Genomic DNA, 23,296 nt, shown 5'->3' on the forward strand with positions numbered 1-23,296 from the left:
GGAGATACAGCTGACTCCAATTCACTTATTTTCAGTCTTTTATCTAAACACTGGTACTTCTCTCACTCAGGTCTTACTGTGAAAAAAGAAATAGAATTACTACCTTGAAGTACTAAACTTAGGCTATGTTATTTACCTGCCCTACGGGAGATTTCTAGAAGTAGAAATTTGCAGGAGGGCAGAAAAAAACTACAAAAAAACCCCAGAAACATCCAATTAAAAATAATAAGAATCCTTTAAGAAATAAAAAATTTTTGACATATCATTCCGTACCAGAGTAAGTGGATCTCTTTCCTTGTTACCAAGAAGTTGGAGATGGCTATCCAACTGTGACAGGAAGGTCCAATATGAAAATGGTAATTTCCCTTGTCCTTTTTGGCATGAAATATCATCCAGCACGTGTGGAAATGGACTGGCTGCAGGAACTTGCAGAGTTACTAAATGGCTGAGCATCCCATGATGAAAAAGTGTTTTCCTCCTTCACCCAAATGTGGGACTAAATTGACTGGTACTGGCAAGTTTCTGGGGGACTCCTGTAATAACACATTACTTGGTGTCTCTTCACTGCAGGTTGCAATCAAACAGATGAATTTGCAGCAGCAACCCAAAAAAGAACTGATTATTAATGAAATCCTTGTGATGAGGGAAAACAAAAACTCCAACATTGTCAACTACTTGGACAGGTACGTCAGCATTTAAAGGGTTCACAGAGGGACTCCGGAGAACACTTTCTTGTCAGTGTCCTAAGTGTTCCAGGCTCAGCTTAATGCAACCTTGGGACATAATGCAACCTATAGGACAACCTTGCATTGATTAATGCACACATGTGGCTTTGTGGGGATGTGGGTGTCTTGGTGGTCTCTCTCCATAACTAGGAGAAACAGGAATTTGAATTGGTATTAATGGGGTGCCTAGGCTCTCTTTAGAGATGCTAGTAGCAAGGTACTAGCAGTATCCTGTCAGCAGTCCATTTTCCAGCTCTCTCCCTTGACAAAATATGACACAGTAAGCTGTTTCCTTCCTGCTCCCAGAGGAGAATTAGAAGTAGTTTGAATCATGTTATTTGTATTTGTTTTCCTCTTCTTCTTCTTTCCTCTTGCACTGAGCAGTGCTGACTGCTGGCAGAGGAGCAGACTGGTAGTCTTGTCCCTGTGACTGTCCATGGAGGTTTTTGTACAGTACCACAACAACAATGAGAGTGAATGATGTGACACATAACATGAGGTCTGGGGACACCTTATGTGGCCTTTCAGTACTTAAAGGGGGGTTTTTAAAAGGAGGGAGAGTGACATTTTATGCAGGCAGATAGTGACAGGACAAAGGGGAACAGTTTTAAACTAAAAGAGGGTAGATTCAAATTAGGTATAAGGAAGAAATTCCTTACTGTAAGGGTGGCGAGGCGCTAGAACAGGTCACCCAGAGAAGTTGTGGCTGTCCCATCCCTGGAAGTGTTCAAGGCCAGGTTGGATGGGGCTTTGAGCAACTTGGTCTAGCAGAAAATATCCCTGCCTATGGCAGGGGAAGTTGGAACAAGCTGATCTTTAGAGTCCCTTTGAACCCAAACCATTCTGTGATTTTATGATACTGAAAGCCCATCAGGCAAAGGCATTGCATGGTGACTGAATTTACCATCAACAGAACACTGATGCATTGTGTCAAGTCTATGTCATTCACTTTATAAAGATATAGCTAGACCTATTAGAGCTGCAGTAAGACTTCCAGTCTGGTACACTCAGCATCTGAATGTAGCAGTTCTAATGAACTGCAGGTTTGGCTTATTGTAGGATAAAAAATGCCTAGATAGATTGAGGTGCAGAATTCAATCTTGGCAGCTGGGGTTTTTTTGAAGATACAATGGAGAGATGTCACCTAGAATCTCTTATGGAAATCTGAGAGAGTATTTACACACTTGTTTGCTCTGCATGTATATCAACAGCTAATGAGCTGTTTTTTTAATAGATTTCTTTAGCAGGCTGTTAATGTCTGAGCCAAAAAAGTACTACTTATAAACTGCAACATCAGTAGAACTGCTGAATTTTCATGGTGCTATGTGTCCTATGCATAGCTGTAAAGAACTACTTTGTTGAAAGGACAGGAAGTCTGCTCCTGAAATACCGTGAAAGAGGTGTGTGTGCAGGGAAGTGATGCTGGGCAGACACCCTTTTCTTACAAAGAGCAGAAGAATGTTACCAGTGTAAAATGAAACAAGTGGTAAAAAAGAGTTAAGAATTGCATCTAGGCTGAAACTGTTATTTTCTCCTGACTGATTAGAGGCTTTGTTCCAAGAAAACTGTTTGGGAGGCAGGCTCTTCTCATTAGAGAGTATCACTGTGTATATGCCTTGTCTAGCCAGTGCATCGCTGCTGCAGGATAGCTGCACATCCTGCTGTCTTGTTCAAACTTCCAGCAACAAAAACTGCTGCTTTTGTCCTCCACTTTCACTAATCTTTTTCAGAGGGATTAGCTTTTGTTGAGTGCTGCACATGGACAGAACAGCAACTGGGATGAACATGGGGGTTCTTGCATCTATTATACTATTTCAGCTTTTCAACTGCAGGATACTGTAGCTAGGGAACTGTGTCACTTCTGCCTGGCCTCATGTGCCTGTTTGCTTCTCAAGTGCTGAATTAAGCTAATATTTGGATGCCACTTGCTGGCTTCTGCCTATTCCTGTCACTGAGGAAGTATAAGGAAGGACGTGCTTACCACTGGGATGTGGTTTCTGTTTTGTAGTTCTGTTACAGTGCCTCCCCTTCTGAGTCCCTAATGGGAGCTGCAAGATAGTCATTGGCATAAACCAGCTCTCTTGCTTTTCTTTTGCCTCAGCTCCTGCCCTTATGCAAGTGTTTCCTGTGCTTTGTCCTCTCTTACCTGCATGGCCTACTTGCCTGTGGTTAAGACAGTTTTTCTGCTGCAGTGTAAGTGGCCAGTGTTGCACACAGGTGTGCTGTGGCATTTAACCTAGAGCCATAGCCTAATTCAGCTATACTTGAGAGCTGAATTTAGAATCATCTGGTTCTGAAGACAGTGACACTAGTCTTCAGTGCAGACAAGCAGCCACTTGTGCTGAATTACCTGCTGGAGGTGCCAGTTTCTTTCTACTGTGTGAAAGAAGCCCTCAGAGGCTTGCTTCTAAATTTAGGTGTATAAACACAGGCATCAGATGCCCCGTGTTAGGGAAAGCAGACTCCTGCCCTTTAGTTTCTTTCAGAAGAACTTTCCTTAACTTAATAAACCCCATAAATAAGTGGTAGCCACTGTTACCCTCACCCCAACCCCAGACTGAAATAGGGATGGATGGTCAGTGAATAAAGCTGAAGATGTAAGACAGTCATGCTACAAGAAAACATTGTTTTCTTTCCAGGCTACCATGATGTTTGCATGTTGGAGGCATGTTACTGGTGCAAAGATTTGAAATTAATAAACTTGTGCTTCTGGGCAAAACCATATTTCATAAATTTTATCAGTAGAAAGAGGCTAAGACTGACTGGTGCGTACTTGTGATGTGAAAGGCTTGGTACTCCTAGGGTATCTAAGTGGAAGCTGAGGAATACCTCACAGGATCAGAAATTACCTGCTCTTTCAGAGATTAAGAGAAAGTGTAGATTGTCTCCTTCTTCCTCAAAGACTTTCACCAGGTTTTTTTTACTGCCAGCCTTGTTTTGGAAGGTGACTGTGAGTGACAAGGTGTAACACCATGCTATGCCTGATGTCACATGCAGAGCAGCATGTAGGTGTACAGACTTCCTGGTGGTGTCTCCAGAACTACTGAGAGAGTGGGTTTGAGTCATGACTACAGTGGGCAGCTCAGTGACTAAAACGGGCAAGGGAGTGGAAAGATCCATGCGACAGTACCACCCAGTCCCCTGAAATGACATTTTTTTGGTGGCAGCTGGCAGGGAGCCGCCGTTAATTCTACCTCTCTGTGTGTTATGTCAAATCCATCAAATTATTGAGTTGCCAGGGTCTTGGCACATGCCTGTGGCTGCTCATGGCACAGCTTTGGTTCACAGTGTGGTTCTTGGCTTGCTCCATCCCTTTTGGCTGCAGAGAGGTACCAGCTTGCTCCCAGCGTGTGGAACCTGAGATTGTCACGCAGGAGTGATGGAGCCTATTTTGCCCCCATCCTTACAATCAAGTAGATTTGGGATGCAGAGGGTACTGTTGGCAATGAAGGGAAGTGTTGAGATGTCTGGGGTGACCGATTTGTTGAGAGAGTGCTGATACAATCTGGAGAGAGCCTGGTTTGGCAGAAGTCATGAAGAAATAGCAATAGCATAGGGGCAGGAAGGAAGGGTGTGGATGGAGCAGCTTTCAGAGCCCAACAGAAGGTAAATGACCCACAGAGGTAGCAGAAGTGCTTCTGAAAGTAGTTCTGCTGCTCCTCTCTCACTCAGATGAGCTGCTGTGTAGGTGGTGCTGCTTTTTCTGGGGTCTGTAATGCCAGGGAGAAAAATTCCAGTGCATTAGCTTCTGTTCCATAGTGGAGTTGGAGACCTGTCTGCTCTGGGAGCATAGCCCTTTGCCCTTGGGCATTGTATCCTGGAAGAAACTTCAGACTGTACCTCCCCACATAGTCTTCAGCATCACCGAACCAAGATACTCTGTCTCTGATATTAAAAGCTCTCCATAACTGTAACAGTGCTGTCATCCAGGTGTAGCTCAGACTACAGTTATTTTTTGGAGGATTTTTTCATCAGCTTAGGTGTTGTCAGTGTGTCCTTTGGCGGTCAAGCCCACTGCTTGCTCACTCCGGTGCTGTCTCACTCACCTCTGTCTTTTACTTTCCACGCCAAGTTGGGCTTAACTTATTTCTCCTTCAGTGTTACTTTCTACCTAATTGTTCCCTAGAACCTATCCAGGTTTTTGCATTTGGCTCCTAGCAAATTCACTCTTCAGTAAGATCAGTTTTTTAGGGCAAAGCAAATGTATCCTTGATGAACTCTTAATGCCAGCTAAAGCTTTTAATTAGATTCTCTGCCCTCTCACTTGACTTATCTGTCCACTCACTTGAAAAATGAGAGGATAGGCTGAGAAGGTCTGTTTTCAAACTGATGATTCCTTCCTTCAGGAATGTGTCATCCTGATGTATCTGTCATGGAAGTTTGTGTTGATGTTCTTCCAGATGGGCTCAAAAAGGCAGAAATGGTTAGTGGTTTGGGTTTGGGCTTTTTGTCTTCAGAATTGATGTTTCATCCAGTTCTCCTTTTCTTCTGAAATTTTTAGACAAAATCACAAACTAGTTTGGTAGCACTAAAAAGATTGACGTGATTTTCAAATGCACACTACTTAAAAACGAAGTGTTCTTTCATGGTTGTTTGTAGGCAGCCATCCTTTGTGTCACCCAGGATTGTCTCTGTGCCTAGGCAAAGCAGGCAGTTGCTTAGAACAGCAGGATGCCAGGAGTAATGAAGCAGCCCCCAGCCACCTCTTCCAATGCAAGAGCCCTCAAAAGCCATGCTGTGTGCCAAATGTCCAGGCTGCATGCTTGGACCCCATCCTTGACTACTAGCTCTTATCTTTCTCTCCCAGCAGCAGCAGGAGTTGTAAAGTCAGGTCTCCATCTTAGCCTGTGTCCTTTCCATGGCAGAAAAATTCAACCTTGCTTTTATGGACAGGAAACTTGTAGCCAGCTCTCCCATTACATCTCTCCTCAACTTCTGCACTCACCCTTCGCTCTGGTCATTCAGGTTGTGATTGGATCCTCCCATGTACAGAAAGTACCACAAATACCTGGTTCCCCCAATAGTGTTAAATGTGACTCCTGGTTTCTCTGCACTTGGAGGACAGCTTTGAAACCGTATGCATTTTGGCCAGGTAAATGGTGACATGCTCATACGTGCTGATTTTTAAAATCTAGTTTTGGTTCTTCAGTTACCTTGTAGGAGAAGAGCTCTGGGTGGTCATGGAGTATTTGGCAGGAGGCTCCCTAACAGATGTTGTGACAGAGACCTGCATGGACGAGGGACAAATTGCAGCTGTGTGCCGGGAGGTAAAGCAAGACTTGCGCTTGGAGGGAGCTGTGGTTGGGAATGGGACACAGGCTTTGTATGATCTGTCACTAACTCCATGGGAATTTCTGTAAGGCAACAGTCATTCTTTCAGAGGATGGATTTCACCTGCAAGGTTGCAGCGTATGATTTTAATGCAAGCCTCATGTTTCACCCTAGAGGGAGGACTAGAGAGGGAAATGGGGTTGGAATCCTCCTGATAACATCTGTTCTTCAGGTCTTTAGGGAGTAACTTGTCTTCCTAGGACCTGCTGATCCCAGTGGGATATCTCTATAGTCCTGCACATACTGAATATATGAAAGGTCCTAAGACACAACGCCCTTACTACTGAAAATGCATGTTGTTTAAGTCCTTTAGTTGGCTAATTGTGACTGGTGAATAATTTCATGCACAGTAAAAATATCTCAAATATTTTTTTTTCAGTGTCTCCAAGCTCTGGAATTCCTGCATTCAAACCAAGTTATTCACAGAGACATCAAGAGTGACAACATCCTGCTGGGAATGGATGGCTCTGTCAAACTAAGTATGTAGGCAACATTACTGATGATGACTTGAGTTATCAGTCTGGGCCAGTTATCTGGTCTGGGCCAGGCATTTTAGGGAGATGGGAGTTTGAGTGGTGATGAACAGGCTGTAGAAATGCTCCTGGAGATATTTTTGTGGCATTGGTTTTAATGTAGATTGGCAAGCATGAATCCTTGTGAACTTATACCAGACTTGAAGTGAGGCTTGAATTTCATTTAGTTTTGGGCCATCTGTTTATGTGAACTAAAATAACAGTATTTTTATGCTACTCCAGTCTAGAGAGCTGGGTTGGAAGGTGTAGTGCCAGAAGTCTTTAATTGTGAACAATCTCTTCAGTCTGGAAAATACTACAGGTACTTGGGGCTCAGGGGAAGTGGAGGAGAATTGAAAACCACGTAACTTGCAATCATTTAATTTTACAATGTCAACCCAGACTGGACTCTAAATGTTGTTTCCTCCATGTGGTACCACCATCAATGAAGACCTTGAGGCTGATCTGCCCCCTGGGTACTAAGGTAGCTGTTGTGCTTGTCTCTGCCCATGCAGAGAGAAGTCTGGAAACTAGTCAATTATCATCTTCACCTATAGCTTTAAGAGAATTGTGCTCCTTTTCTCTTCCTCTCTGTTCTGTTGGCTAGCACCCAACAGGCATAAATAAATCTATTTTTGTAGGCAGTGGCAGCAGATATGACTCAAAATTCACACAGTGCAGATATGCTGAGTAAAAAGGTGGGGTTTTTTTTGCACATAATTGCTTTTAGACTAAAGCTGCACTTTGATACAGTCAGGCCTATGGAGTGTTAGCGATGAATAGCTGATGGGGGCCAAAGTGCTCTGTTCTTATGGAAAAATTTCTTTGAGCATAGTATGCAGGTACCAGGCTGTAGTTTAAAGTTAAAGAAGTCCCTGTGGATATGATGTAGTAACCTTCTGGATCTGAGCTGCTTATTGGCTCTGCTGGAAATTTGCCCTGTTTATGAACCATATGTCCTTTCCTGGTATTTACCCTTGATGAAAACTCAGCTAGGAATCTGTTTAATTTTCATCATTCTGCCTAAAATTAGACCTGTGATGCCATAGGATGCATGTTGGGCAGTGCATCTTGCTGTGTTGATTCTGCTGGGCTCACAAGAACAGAATGAGTTTTTTCTTTTGGTAAGTCAAATACAAATAAGATATAGGACCCAGCAATCTTTGTGTGAAGGCTCTCCCTCTTTGTCTCTATTCAAAGAAAATAATCAATATAAATTTAAGTACTTTAAATTTATTCTAAACACTCATTACTCTGTAAAGCAAATACTGTTTGAAGGATGATATATCTACTGGGGAACTAATATCTCTTGGACTGAAAATACCATCAAAGAATACAGTGTGTGGGTTGGGAAGTGTATCTAGATCGGACTGTGCATTAAATTCTATTTTCACATACCCAGGGATGGTCTTTAGGCCATATATGACACTGTGTATTACAGCTGCAGGATGCTGCAACACAGTTGAGTGTCTCAATATCTGTACATGAGTATTTACTGATCCCTATCTTTCACACAGTCAGGTCAGCAGCTCTATAATGCTCATGGCCTCAGAGACTCAGGTTTAGAAACTTAGCTCTAAACACCGTGCTCTGTGTTAGCCACAAAACCACCCCTCCTTTCACAGCAGCAACACCCCAGACAGCACAGCAAGGTAAAGTGTACTGCAGCTCTGATATCTCAGTAAGGGTTGTTTTCGGAGAAGTTTGCTGATTTCTCTGTCTGTTTCTTTCCCCTCCACCCCATTTTAATTTTCCAGCTGACTTTGGCTTCTGTGCTCAAATCACTCCTGAGCAGAGCAAGCGCAGCACCATGGTGGGGACTCCGTACTGGATGGCACCTGAAGTGGTGACGCGGAAGGCGTATGGGCCCAAAGTGGATATCTGGTCGCTGGGGATAATGGCCATCGAGATGATCGAAGGAGAGCCCCCCTACCTCAATGAGAACCCCCTGAGAGTAAGCAAGTACCTTTTCTCATCAGGTCTTTGCTAAGCCTGCTGCTCCTGTGACTCCTCCGGTGTGATTTCAACACCTGCAGCCCCATCTAATTCAAACTATTCTATGATTCTACGGTCTGCTTAGATGTCATGGTGAGAAGACTGAGATAGTTAAAGCCATAGTTTCCTCTGGATAGCAGAGGTGTGTGTTCTTCCTGCACAGACCCTTTGGTCAGCTCTGATGAGATAGATCATGCACACTTATAGTTTCCCACTTTCTGGAGATGCTGACAGAGGCAAAAAGAGTACTGGATGGCACCAAAGCAGTGATGTCTTGAAACCTTGTACCCTGTGAGTGTGAAAGAATTCTCCTTGAGTTAGGTCAGGCTGGATGGGGCTTTAAGCAGCCTGGGCTAGTGGAAGGGTGGTTGGAACTCGATGATCTTTAAGGTCCCTTCCAACCCAAACCATTTTATATTTCTATGATTCTATTCTATAAACGGAGCTTTTTCCTACTGAAAGATTGTTAAGCCTTTAGACAGGGCTTAAGCGCCCTGATGTCTTTCCCTTGTTTAATTTTTAACAAAAGGAGGGATGCTGTCAGTGTATAGGGGCATCACTGCTCTTAGTATAAGCCAGGTTTGTGGCTTCTCCCTCAGCTACACAGGTTGGAGGAATCTTGAAAAATTCTGTCCAACTTTTTTCTCCATCTCTTGCACTGGAAGTGATTTTTGGGAGAGAAGAACAGCAGCAAAGAAGAGTGTAAGGAATGAAATGGTTTTGAGTTAAAGTAACAGTACTTTGCCTCATTTAACTCAACTTATACCAATTCCCAGGCTATCAGACTGCTCCCATGGGATGTGTTGAGTGATGTGCTCAAAAGGCCTGCATATTAACAAGTCTCTGGCAGATTTCTGTTTCCTTTGAAAATTCATCCAGGAAGTTTCTCACATGAAATTCTGCAATGGATGAATTCTGAGTCCCTTGGGTTTGTGTGAATACTTCATCGCCAGGTAGTAGCAAAAGTAGTAGCAAAACTGCTTGTTTTTGCAGGACATTAAAAGCTGCTGAAGGGTCTGCTGGACATCTTTTGTGAGGAGCCAACTCCATCTTTATCAGGTTGACTTTTTAGGCTTGGTGCACTGAGGCAAAGTACTGACAGAAAAAAATCTTCTATTTAGTCAAGGTTACCTTTCCACGAGGATATAGTTATTACAGAAGCACTGGTAGAGTCATGCCAGTTAACTTCCCTATGTAAACAGGGTCTGGAATGTTGTTTTTGTCCTTGTAATCCCTTGAGAGGGCTGCAGGATCTAAACCCAGATTAAGAGGGTGAAACAATAAAGGATTGGATCCCATCCACAAAAAACCAGGGCTGGCAGCTATTCCGTTTGCTGAAACTTAGGCATTGGTTAGTCACCCTGATAAGGTGGGGTTTTTTTCCTCCCCATTGAACTGGGGAGAGGGAGAAGTGAAATGGGTATAATGCAGAGATGGAATCTAACCTCCTGTTTCTTTGGTGCTTGTTTTTGCATTAGGCCCTGTATCTCATTGCTACTAATGGGACTCCAGAACTGCAGAATCCAGAAAAGCTGTCACCCATATTCCGAGACTTCTTAAATCGCTGTCTTGAAATGGACGTGGAAAAGAGAGGTTCTGCAAAAGAGCTGCTACAGGTAGTTGATGGACAGCAAGACTGAACCAATATAATCACGTTACCCCGAGTGAGGCCAGGCTTAGGGTGAGATCTTGTTTGAGGTCTTAAATACTGTATCAGCTGAAGGCAGAAGCACAGCTAAGGTAACCTGCCAGAGAAAAAACAGCCAACCAAAAACAACAACCCCCAAACGTACATCTATAATAAAATGTTAACAGACTGCTCCCTTTTTATGCTGTACTGGCTACTAGCAGCAGCTGTACAGCATGTTCTGTGTCCAACCTGAAATAATAGCTATGCCCCAGGCCTGCCAAATGCTGAGCCCTTAATTCCCATGGTTTCCTCACACAGCCGGCCATGACATCTGTATATGTTGTCATGGTCTTGTCATGCTTCTCATTTGGACAGCAGGAAGGCTTCTAGCTATTCGATGTTCTGACTGTCTCCTTTCTGGTGGAGAGATCACAAAGCTCTTTGGAATGTGCATGGCTTGCTTTAACGGGAGCAGTATGGTGTTACCACATTTTGCCCAATACTACTCCTTACAGAGGTGATGGAACACAACTTGAGAGATATCTTAATCATAGAATGATTTGGGTTGGAAGGGACTTCTAAAGATCCTCTAGTTCCGCTCCCCCTGCCATGTGCAGAGATACCTTCCACTAGACTTGGTTGCACAAAGCCCCATCCAACCTGGCCTTGAACAATTCCAGAATTGGGACAGCCACAGCTTCTCTGAGCAACCTGTTCCAGTGCCTCACCGCCTTATAATCAGATATTTCACTGAAAACTTGGTATCTTAGTCTGAACTCCTGGTGCAAGTTGAGGGCCAAGCTACCTGGCTTTTTGCCAACATGGATGAGAGGAGTAGTTTGTGTGTTCTTTCTGTCAAATTTGCCATGAGGATGGAAGATGTAACTCTTTGTAAAATAAATCTGTGATCAGGAGCATTCAGATGTTAACTATGAGACAGTTCCCATTTTTGTTTTCCTTCCTCTCCACCAGTTTGTCTAGTGGGTTCAGACTTAAATGTGTTGTTGCCTTCTGAGACTGTAATGAAACTTTACTGACTGGCAGAATGGCAATAGTTGAAAGATCACTTTTTCTCATTGACTTTCCAGTCCTAAAATGTGAGAAATTGGTTATGTCCTGTTCCTTGGAGCAGGAGAACATTTTGACTGCAACACTTCTGCCTGTTTTTAAGTACCTTGCAACCTCTGGTTTTTTAGTTTTATTTTTTCCATCTCTGAAGCATGTTGCCTTAGGTGATGCTGAGTTTTGCTTGATCTTGAACATGTACAAACATTGGATAATTTAGCATGTGTTGGGTGCAAATCTCTTCATCGCTTCAGGCAAGCCCCGAAATTTTGTGGTGGTAACAGAGCTTCTGGTTTCACCTGTTCAGAGACTGAAGTAGGTTCTTAGACTTCATATGGGTCTAGGTTTAGAACAGCTGCAAGACTTCTGGGGCTGTTCTTAAAAATTTAACCCCTTTTCTTTTTGTTTCTTCCTAGCATCAGTTCCTGAAAATTGCAAAGCCTCTATCTAGTCTCACTCCTCTGATTATTGCAGCTAAAGAGGCAGCCAAGAACAACCATTAAAGTGGTGAAGTCAACACAGTCATCGTGTCAAGACTTTTAGATGTTCATTTCAGAGACTGAATTACCTGCCCCTCTCCCCTTCTGCTCCTTCTTCACAGAGGTGTTCTTAAAACTTTGACTGCCCTGAAGGGTGGCAGAGGTATTGTTCACTGAATGTGAAAGGGCACACAAGAGGGACATGGCTGATCTTATGTAGTGAACTGTCTTTCCATCCTCGTGATGGGGATGGGAGGGGAAGAATATTTTGTATGGTTGAGAAGATCTTTCTGAGAACGTCTGAACATGACCTACACATAGCGAAGCCAGTTTGTTTTCATATTTCTTATTGTGTTTATTTTTAAAAATAATGTGGAGCCTTAGACCATGTTTATCTTAATAAATTAAATCTTTCGCTGGCTGCACTTTTCCTGCTTCTGCCAAGCTGCTATTACACCACCAAGGCTGCTCTGTGCTTTGGATGACTTGAGGAGGGAAGGAAGCAGGCAGCAGGAATGTGAACAGCTGTAACAACTGAGAGGGGAACAGGGATGTGAAGGTGTATCTCTCTTGCAGCACTGTTGGATGTTTCGAGGGAGCATGGACAAAGCCTCTGTGTACTTTCTGCAGCCATTGGAGAACTTAATTCATGGATGATCTCTTTGCCAAGTTGTGTGAATTGGGCTCCCCCCACCTCCTCTTTAGTGTCAACTCAACTAATTAAACACATCTCAGAAATTTCTGTTTTAGAAGGTAAATCACAGGGAAAAAAATTGACAGAGAGCTCTTTTGAGGTTATTTTACTGTGCTGAGAGGCTTTTTAGAGACCCTTGCCCTGTATGCTAAAGCGAACCAAGCAATTACTGTTCTAAAGACAAGATTGGCCTGCAAAATATGTTGAAAACTCTTGTTTCTTAGAGCAAGTCCAATGGAAAACAAACTCATCATAGATGCTGCTTTCTTCTTGGAGATGTGGGGACATGAATTTTTTTAAAACGATGGTTTCTTTATGCTACTGATACCTTTGGTTGCTAATAGTTTGTAAAAATACCAGGAAACCTGGAACTACTAGAAGAGGGATTGGTTGTAAACACTGGGTTTATGTTCAACTATGTACTGAATTTTAATAAAACGACTGCTGTGTTTCTTAACTTGGGGCTGGGAGAGAACTGGAGAATTCCTGGCAAGTCTGTTGGAGGGGCTGTTGCTCGTAAGGTCAACGGGCACTTGAATGTTTTGGATGAAGTAATAGAACCTTGTTTCTTACTCCATCTTCTGTAGGCTTTTGGAATAGCAAGTGGCTCCCAAGGGAGTAACTTTACACACAGAAAAAAGGGATTAAAAAAATGTGTATTATAACTGGGGAACCTGCTTTCTATGTGCTGCTTTGGTCATGCATGGGGTGAGTTTAAACTATTCTGGAGTAACCTCTCATCTCTTTCCAAAGCACTTGTGTTGCACAAAAATTCATTCCTTCTTCTTGCTGAGACCTGCTGCTGGCTCAGCCCTTTCCTCCCTGCACCTGGGGTTTAATTAAATATATTTTTCCTATTGGCTCCACAGTACATGACAGCTCTTACATCATCTTTACTGGGTGTAGATAGTTTGTGAGCTCTTTTGCTTCTGAGGGGCCTTCTGCTTTGTGCTGCAAAGTGGTTACTGTTTGACATGAGGCTGAAGTGTGAAGTCTTGCCCCAGTCTGCAGCCTCTCTCCCTTTTGTGTATATGTATTTCATCTCCCTGTAATAGTAAGTTTCCTCTCACAAAGCTTGTATCCAAGGATGCATTCTTCTGACAAAACTAGAACTGCCAACCTGGAGAGGGATATGATGTATGGAAGAGCTTGACTGATTGGAGCTTAGGTGGAGATTGCAGAAGGAATGCTATTACCCTTAAATAATTCCCTTTGATAAGGACCTTTGCTTATATTTCCTCTGGAAGACTCAAGATGCCATGTGTGGGAAGAAAAGAATAAGTGGCTAGATATCTCTTGCTATAAAATCGCATAGGACTGGTCCTACAAATTTGGCAAATGAATTTTTTTCTGACAGCATTTGGTTAAATTTGATCCACAATGTGTTTATTTTCTCTGATTTCTCTTTAATTCCCTTCTCTACTCCATCCTCTGCATCCCACTGAGTTGAGAACCTAATGCCCATGTGCCCCACCTACAAGCATGCACTGGAGCTTATATTTCTGCAGTGAGATTTCTGCTAAATTTCCCTAAAGGTAGAGGAAGTTATTTGTGTTTTAATAATCTTCTGGATTCTCTATTGCACAATGGAAAGGGATCCACGTGAATGACTGTTTATGCTTCTTACACTGGTGATGTGCTTCTGTCTTGTTGGCTTCCACGTTGAATTGGTCCTGCCTGGTTTCTGTTAGCTGCTTGAGAGAGGGGTTGCTTAAAGCCTTTCTTTTTCCACCGTGAAGCTGCAAGAGTGTGATGGCCATGCATGTGTGTCATCATGTCCCAGGCTGTTTTTTCCCCACTCGTGATGGGTGGGTAGGTGGGAAGAGGAGGCGATTGCTACAGTGTGCCTGGACCTAGTTTCCAGTTAACAGACGCATCGTGTTTTGTTCTCAGAAAATGTTAAAAAATTTTTCTAGCTACCTTAATCTTAGGAAAATGGGATTATTTTTTCTATTTGTTCTGAAATGCATCCTTTCCTTCCCTCTCCCTTTACCTGTGAGTCGCTTGGCACCAGCACCTGTGTTAGCTTTTAGAGTCCCCTATGGCATGTTCCTTTCTACAGAGGGCTCTTAAATAGCAACTCTCTGACTTAAAAGTTAACCTCTGGGGCTTATTTTTCTGAGAATATCTTGTCTCTGCTGTTATTTGAAAGCAACTCCTACTGCACAACTTCTTTGGTGTTTTTGTTTGTTTCCCCCCCCCCCTTTCTTTATTAACTGATTCACCTGAGTTGAAACCATTTTTAATCACAGCCCTTAATTATTTATTTGCCTGCTAATATTGAAGTCTCTCTCCTCTATTAGAACATTAAATATTCAGTTGTCTGAGTGTCCTTTTGGAAAACTGGTTTCCTTTTTGAGGGATCTCAAGCAATCCTATACCAGAAATGATTTCACATTCTACAGTTTACAAAGGACTTGGTGAAGGGAAAGGCTAAAACTCATCTTCTTTTCCTAAATACAGTGATTGTCTTATTTAAGTATCAATTGGTAGCTTCAATAAGACTTTTCCTATATTTCAAAAATGGACATTGATTTTTATTACTTCAGCTTTAGGGTGTTTTTTTTTTTAAACAAACAACTGATTTGGAGTTCGCTTGTGGTCAAGAGTTTGTGTGTGAGGGGGGTATGGAGACCACGTGGGATGAAGGCAGTTTATTTGGACAACACTCTCAGGCACATGGGGTGATTCTTGGAGATGTCCTGTGCAGGGCCAGGAGCTGGACTCAGTGATCCTTGTGGGTCCCTTTCAACTCAAGATATTGTATGATTCAATGGGGCTGAGAGTGAAGAGGCAGGGCGGGGATGGAGAGGACAGCAGAACTAGCTAGTTGCAGCAGAACTAGCTAGTTGCAGCAGCAATAGCACACCTTTAGCCATCCTTAAAATGTCTTCATTGAATGGATGTGTTTTCAAAGGACATAAATCTGACTGATGAGTCGTTACAGGTTCTTCACTAGACAGGCATTATGCTCCTACCACACTGCCTTCCCCTTCTAAACAAAAGGGGTGCAGGGATTTCTCCAGCAAGGAGGTTCCTTGAGAAAAAAGGTTTCCATGGAGACACTTACTTGACTTAAAGTATCTGGTTAGGGCTCAAGAAGAAGCTTGGGGGGTAAACACCATCACCACAAAAGCCACTATTTTGCAAAGCAACTGCTGCAGTGTTTTGTTGCCAACTTGATGCCTCTTTTTAGGGGTTGGTTTTGAAAAAGTCCTGAGAATGTTGCCTGGTTAGGAATGTGAGGTGCGTAAAAGCCTGTCTCTTCTTAGCTGAGATCTCTGTCAGTATCCTAATCCATCTGTCTCACAAAATGCAGCAGGTTGGTGTAAGTAGGGCACATTTGCAGCAGGATACTGTGCAAGAATGGATTGCAATGGTCTCTAGTAGGTACTTGCTTCCTTAGAACTTGCACTCCTTGGCTGACAGCAAAATTGGTCCAGACCAGTTTCCAAGAATAATATTTGTTTAAACCCCATTCCTAATAAAGAGCTTGCATAGTCCATTTGTACAGTGAATGGCAACATCTTCAATGTTAAAATTGTTAAAAGTGAAGCCATTCTCCATTCATCTTCCCACCAAAAAAATGAAACTTTTTAATGGCTTCTTATTTCACCTGAGAGAGCCTGTAGATGTATTTTGGGGTTGAAAGCCCAACTGGATGAAGTGTATGCATAATGAATGCTCTAGGATCTCATAGTTTGTTGCTAATGACAACTCACAGTGGCAAAGATGGGATCTTGGGGAAGCAGCTGCCAACTTTGACAGGGAACAATCAACAATAACAGAACTGCAATACAGATGAGAGCTGGACAGAAACTTGCTGCCAAATGGAACCTGCAGGGAGCAATGGGAAGAAGATAGAGTTGGCCCAAGGGGTAGGATGAAGCAAGGTTTAAAACTTCAGTTACACAATTGCTGAGGAAATTCAGGGAGTGCCACAGCAACCTGCTGCATCTCAAGGCAGCAGCATCTTTGAAGGAGGAGAGCAGAAAGGAGCCTAGGAAAGGAAAAGATACTGGAAGTGGAGACAGGAACAGCAACATGGCTCTGAGTCACAGCCCGACAAAATTCAGCTGAAAAGGAAAAGTGGGAGGTAGAATGGAAGAGATGGCCTTGATGTGCCAAGGAACTGAAGAGAGAGGCCAGATTTCATGGGTATGTGAAATGGCAGAAATGAATTTAATTCAGGCTTCTGTGGATGACAAGCAGCTTGTTCCCTTCTGCCTTGCAGCATCGGCGCAGTGTCTTTTTGAGATCAGCACTGCTTTGGGATCGTGTCAGCAGCTGCCCAGCTTTGGTCTTGTGTTTGTAAAGAAGGCTTTTTGCTCTGACTGCAGCTTTCTGCTGTTGGTAGATGTCTTTGTGTCGTGTCCCATCTGGAAATAAGGGGTTGTTGCAGTTTTAAAATCTGCTGGATAATGTATTTCTCTTCATGCTGTCTTGGCGTAACTCTCCTGTGCTGCTGGGTTTGTTTAATGTGCCAGGTCAGCTCAGCCACTTTAAAAATAAAATTGAAACCTTAAATAAAACCTTAATTAATTACTCGGTTCTCCTTGACTTGCTGTTTTAATGCCCCTTGCAGTGATATTAGAAATGAGTGGAGATGCTTGAAGGAGGGGTTGTGTTTCTCTGACCTATTTTAGATTAATCAGATCTTACTTGATTGAGCAAAGTGACTACACTAAAAGCTGTTGCAGCAAGTGTGATTTTCACCAATTATTTTAACTTGTTTGGACACAGTTAATGCTCTGGAAAGCAGACTGGGAGCAGGATCTAGACCACAGCTTGAAGAGGAGGAATCTTGGATGCTTGTTTTTCTGAGGTACAGCTTAGTCTGGGGCTTCCAGTATGGAGGAGGAAATCAGGGGAGAGTCTGGAATAGGTACCTATAACCACAGCATCACTTTCTTTCTGGGTTGGTGGGATGAGATTAATGACAAGAGCAGGAGTTTATCATCCTACAGACTAGTTTGCATAAGTGCCTCGTTGTGACAGGGAGCAGGAACATCATGATTTGGGGAGGTCATCTACACCACCACACCCCCCCTTCTGCACTTCATCTGCTTGTAAAACATCTGATCTGGATATTTTACTCTGAAGCCTGAGAGACCCAACCCAATGCTGAGAGGACTTTCTGAGGTTATCTAAGGAATGTGGGGGTGAGGAGCAGCAAGAAGCCCTGCCAAGCTGCGTGCTGAGCCAGGTTTTAGAGAAGGCACTGGGAGAAAAGGGAACACCTTGAACAGGGAACTCAACCAACTAGAATAAGATAATTCATGTTACTTCATTAAAATCTCCTCTGCCCAGAACAGATTCTGGAGCTGAAAACTGCTTTCCAACAGCTCTTTTTTCAGGAAAGCCAGCAGAGAGAACCATCTGGCTGGTTTTTGCAAAGATGAGGGGCCCCATTTCTTGAGCAAGATAGATATTGAAGCCAAACTGTCTGGGATTTTGGGTGATTCTTTGCCATGTAGTAGCATCCCACATTGGATGTCCTTGTCCCATTAGATGAAGGAAATCTAACTGAGCTGTCACCACCTCCCCTTCATAGAAACATGGAATGGTTTGGATTGGAAGGACCAATCTAGTTGGTCCTAGACATCATCTAGTTCCAACTCCCTGCCATGGGCAAGGTACCTTCCACTAGACTAGGTTGCTCAAAGCCTCATCCAATTTGCCTTGAACACTTGCAGGGATTCTCTGGGCAACTTATGCCTGTGCTTTTTGCCTAATATCCAGTCTAAACCTGCTCTCTGTCAAATTGAAGCCATGGCCCCTTGTCCTGTCACTCCATGCCCTTGTCCAATTTCCCTCTCCAGCTCTCTTGTAGCTCCTTTAGGTACTGGAAGGTGCTCTAAGGTCTCCATGGAGTCCTCTCTTCTCCAGGCTGAACAACCCCTCTTCCTCCAAAGCTTCACGAAACAGAGTACAAGGCAAACTTTGCTCCTAGTAATGTACCCCCCAAAGTGCCCCTAAAAATACTACTGCACTGGTGTCTGGTGGCTCTACCTCCTGCCCCATGGAGAGGGCACAGACTGTTTCTAAATAGCTACCATTTTCCATGATTTCTGGGGAGAATTTTCTGTTCTGGAGGCTTCTTCCCTTGAGATGAACTTGGCTGAGCTGCTCAGCAGTTGATGGGGTGGTGTTGGAGAATGAATGATGTCAAGGCTTTAACAAATGGTTGGCACTGATTTTAGTGAAGTATAACTTGTCTGAGGGCTCTTCAGAGCTAAGACAACTTTTCTTGTAGGTGAATTCATAACCAAATTTAAAAATAAATAATTAGTGAAGGCTTATTGGATAGATAAATAGTTTTTAATTTTGGAGTCAGATAAATAAGTCTGAAGATGTACACAAGGTGATGAGGCCCTGTGTTAGACCAGCTGATCTACAGACAGGGGAGCAGGGGAGGAAAGACAGGAAAAAGCTTTGGGGAACACACAGCTTCAGGTCTGAGCCAGACACAGCAAACTGGCAGCTAAATCCTAGTGGGAGCAGTTATTCTGTCTGTAACTGCAGGATATTAGTTTATTTGGGAATGAAGTGGAGGAATTAGCAGTAGAAGCAATACACTTGTAGGTACGACAGAGAAGAGGTGCTCTTTATTACATGCTGCAGGGAAAACTGCAGCTCCTCACACAGAGGAGATTTTGCCTGGGTCCCTCATTTTCAGCAGCACCCGGAAGACATCGGAGTTTTGGTTCTGAAGCTCATTTTGAGGAGGATCTGTCTGTAGCTTGAACACGGTAAGCAGGGAGCTTGCCTGGCCTTGCCTGATCCTTCCCCATTCCCAGGGCTTTGCTGCCCCCTCTCGGCACTGAAGATTCCTTTCCTTTTATGTATCTCATTTTCCATGAGCAACACAAAAAGAAACTTATGTTTCTTTTGGAGGATGAACGCCGGAGGCAGCTGGGGCACATCAGCATGGATGAGGAGATTGTCCTGACATGGAATTTGGTGTGCCAGTATGCCTGTTCCCCTGTGATCACCCCAACTCCAGCTTTGCTCCTCTTGCATTTTGATGTTATTATCTACACTTACAGGTTTCAGCAGCCTCGTAAGGCAAATGTGTCCCCCTGCCAAGGCCATGAGTTACGTGTGAACCATCAGGGACAAGCCCTCTGCTCCCATCCCAGCACAGGTCCCTAATGCTGGGTCCTCTGTGTACATCAACAGGGAGGGTGTCTGCCAACACCCTCATGCTTCCTCAGGTCTGGTGGAACTTTCTGGTGGGCCAGGGCTGCACTGACATACCAGTTAAGCCTGGTAAGGGAGAAGGGGCACATCACCACTGTGCCACGATGGCTGGCAGGGTTGAGAGAGGCTGTGAGGTGCTGCTGAGCAGAGGCTTGTCCCCTCTGAATGCAACTGGGGTGAAGTGAACAGGACTTGTCCCTCATCCCACACCTTGTGCCCTAAAACCACTAACCTGCACAAATCTGGGGCTAACAGATCTTCTGGTAGTCAAGGTCAGGCTCCTTCTGGCCACATGTGCAGCTGTAATGATGTCCAAGGCTCAGTAGTGCCTGGATCATGCCCTTGAGGGCAGTGTGCAGGTAACAGCCCTCTCTTTTCTCACCAGTGGAGAGCGATATGCACGAAGGGGGGAGGGGAGGGAATCTTGTCTGGCACAAGAGGGCAGTGAATAGGGAGGCAAACTGCTTCCCCCAGCCCCACTCCCTCTCATTCCCCAACCTCATGGCTGGATGAATGGTGAGTCCACTACCTTCTTCTACTCTTCACACTTCCTAATCACATTAGGCTTTAACCCCACCTCTCACTCAAAGTCTTTGTGTTTTGTAGTCACTCTCAAGCACTCCAGGCTTTGGGAATAGCCCAGCTCAGGGATCGACACATAAGTTGTCCCATTTCTTTTGCCACCACGAAGAGTCCATTAGGTAGGTCCCAGCCCAGGAAGGACTGGCAAGAGATCAGTGGTAACACTGGGGCAGAGAGAGATGGTGGCGTCCCCACAGCAGGCACCATCCAGCTCAGGTGTCACCTTGTACCGGGCAGGGTGGGCTGGGTGCTCCCAGGCATGTGCAAGAGCTTTGGCAATGTCACCACTGGCACTGGTGTGCTGGGGAAGGGAGGTCTCATTGATAGTTGCTCCCACTGACAAACCTGGCTCTGCTTGCCTGTGCTACCCACCCATGTGAAGGATAAGAAGCACCCCCTGAGGTCTCTGGGCTCATCCTGGTGATGACAAGTGTCACTCAAGAGGCTCCACAGTGACAAAGCCACAGTACAAGCAGCATGGCCTAGGCTAGGAAACATGGAACACAGGAGAGTTTTAAGAGCCTGAGTGGTGGGAAACATTGTTGATTGTCCTAAATGGGACACTGGCTCTGTGTCCCCACAAAACTCATTGGGGCTCAGGGGCTCACAGGCTGCTCAGTTCCCTGAAGGGTGGTTTATAACCCTGGGACAGTGGGGGACTTTGCTGCAACATCCCCACTGAGGAGCAGCAGGTGTTCTCACCACTGGTGAAGAGAACCATCAGGGAAGTGGCTAACATGGGCCTCGAGATTCACCCACAAAAGAGGGGGATGAGGTAGGAGGGGGAAGCACAGAGCAGCTGCCTGTGTGCTCATGAAACAAAACTCTGATGTGTTTCACTCCCAAGATCTGTCACGGTCCTCCAGCACTGTTTGCCACATTATGTTTCTTGAACACAGAAACCTTTTACCAAGGGATGTTTTATCACACCCTCCTCTTCCTCACTGGTCCTTGCATCTGATTTACCCTTCTGGAGAAGTGATGGTGAAGGAGATGTCCCAGAATGCAGGAGCAGGGTCAGGCCCTGTTTTCTGTGGAGGTTTGCCAGCATTTTGCAAAACCTGCTGCTCCCCATTTGCATGGTGCCTCTGCTTTACCCTGAGTCTCCCCACATCAACACTTTGCAGGAGCTGATGGTCTCCCTGTTTTTTGATGTGTCAGAGCTGTATGTCAAAGGGTTCAGGCTGGGAGATGGCAAGAGAGACACCTCCCCCTTCCCCCGCAGCCTTATCCTCTGGGGCTCGGTGTGAAGTTGATTGTCAACATCTTCATACTTGGACATGCTGCTCGTTGCGGATCTGGAGGCGTCTCTGCTCTCTTGTGATGGGGCTTGGAACTGCCCAGGGTCCCTTTCCCCCCCAGCCCATCCTCTGTGCCTCCAGTGACTGACATTTCTACTTTTTGGTGGGATACCACTTGCTGCAAATGGCAGATGCTGCTTGCCCATGGCTGTGGGGGTCTGTGCCAGCACACCTGTGTCTGCTGTCCACTGGGAGAATGAGGCCTGAAGCTTGGATCAGTTCAGGTCACCTCCTTCTCCCTCCACCTCCCTTATCATTCCTGTAAATGCCATAAACAGTGCCATTTCTGTCATTAATCTCATGGGGATGTTGTTATCTGCATGAGTCACCTGCTCTCAAGGCTCAGCAGCTGTTCTTTGTGCACATGTGCAGTGCAGGGGGGGGACGATGGGGACACATGCTAGACTCTTTATGCTGCCAAGGCAGTGTGTTGGGAGAGGTTAATGTCCTGAACTGGGTAGGATTTAGGGTAGGAGGATGTGAATGTATGTATTTCGCAACAAAAGACTCCATGGTGTGGGGCTGGCAGCTGGGCAAGGAGACCATCCTTGCTCCCTGTTTGTGCTATTTTCCCCCTGGTTTTATCTCCTCCTGACACAAACAGAGGCAAAACTCATCGGGTTCAAGGCTGACCTGCCCTGCTGATATCCTTCGAGTGGGTTCATACAGCACCAGTCCCTTGCAGGCATTTCCTTTATGAGTTCATAAACTCCAAGGCTGGGCTTTCTGGGGGCAGGGCTCCAGCTGATCCCTGCTTGTCCTCAGTCCCATCTTCTGATAGGTCTAGGACATTGGCTGGGACACTGGGTGAGGATTTTGTAGTTGAGATAAGCCAGGGAACTCTGAACTGAAGATACTGAACCCAGAGCAACATCTTCCCAGCTGATTTACTGGGTGTTTGCAGAGCAAACCATGGTGCTGAAGGCTTTGCATCTCTAAACCCAGAAGAAAGCAAAACCACAGCAATATTTTAGGGTAGAGAACAGGGATATTTGGAGTTTCTTTGTTTGTAAGGAGGTAAGGCTATGGTTGTGCCTTTAATAACCTTTTTAATTTTTCAGGGCTCTTCCCTCCACTGTAGGGAGCTTTTTTGTGCTGATGATGTTACTCAACCCCATCCTCTTATCCCCACATACCCCTTAGAGTTCATCCACAGCATGAGGATGCAGCAGTTGGAAGAACAGCAGCCTGGGTAGGGATGATGGTGAAGCCCTTTCAAAAGTTTTTTTGGGGAGTGTTGACCCTACTACTGGCTTCAAAGGCAGAGCAAAGTGCTCATGCCCTCTGGGCTGTCCACTCCTCCTCAAATCTTCCAGGCCATCCCCATGCTGTATTGTCCCTGAGCATGGACCTTCAGGACCTTAGTGTGGCCTCGTGATGAGGCTGAGCTCAACATGGCCACAAATACATAAGAAGAAAAATCCAGTGGATCAACTCAGGAGATTAAAACTGCAGGGTACCTGGAAAAGCTGCTGCTTCCTAAATCTCATTAGTGCCACCAGCCTTCTTAATCTCACCCTTTCCTGCCTTATTTATCAGATTTCCAGCAACTAATATTTCTAGAGGCTGTCAAGGCTGACACACAGTCCTATGCATTTTTACTCCAGCCAGCTAAGTGTTAGCTGGAAAACCAGCAGTAAAACCAGCTCCTTTTACCTCTGTGTCTTGTGGGTCCTGCATTTAATTCCAATTCCAATTCCAATACCAATTCTCCCTATTCTAAAGGGGGAGTGATGTTATTTTAGGACCTAGTGCAAAGTAAGGATTAGCAAGACTGTC

At 44.6% G+C, this 23,296-nt stretch overlaps 1 protein-coding gene across 6 annotated transcripts in view; it reads left to right on the forward strand.

Moving 5' to 3' along the window:
- PAK1 (p21 (RAC1) activated kinase 1) overlaps positions 1-16,976 on the forward strand; it is a 77,144-nt gene extending 60,168 nt beyond the window's left edge. For all 6 annotated transcript variants that reach the window (XM_027668137.1, XM_027667824.1, XM_027668062.1 and 3 more), the window contains exons 10-15: positions 571-683; positions 5,875-5,992; positions 6,436-6,535; positions 8,326-8,522; positions 10,042-10,179; positions 11,675-16,976. In XM_027668137.1, coding sequence (XP_027523938.1) covers positions 571-683; positions 5,875-5,992; positions 6,436-6,535; positions 8,326-8,522; positions 10,042-10,179; positions 11,675-11,761 — 753 coding nt within the window. In that variant the 3' untranslated portion in view covers positions 11,762-16,976. The remainder of the gene's footprint in view (positions 1-570; positions 684-5,874; positions 5,993-6,435; positions 6,536-8,325; positions 8,523-10,041; positions 10,180-11,674) is intronic.
- Positions 16,977-23,296: the final 6,320 nt, after the last annotated feature.

The sequence above is a fragment of the Corapipo altera genome, unplaced genomic scaffold, assembly GCF_003945725.1.
Source record: "Corapipo altera isolate COAL_440 unplaced genomic scaffold, ASM394572v1 0, whole genome shotgun sequence".
Classification (NCBI taxonomy): Eukaryota; Metazoa; Chordata; class Aves; order Passeriformes; family Pipridae; genus Corapipo; species Corapipo altera.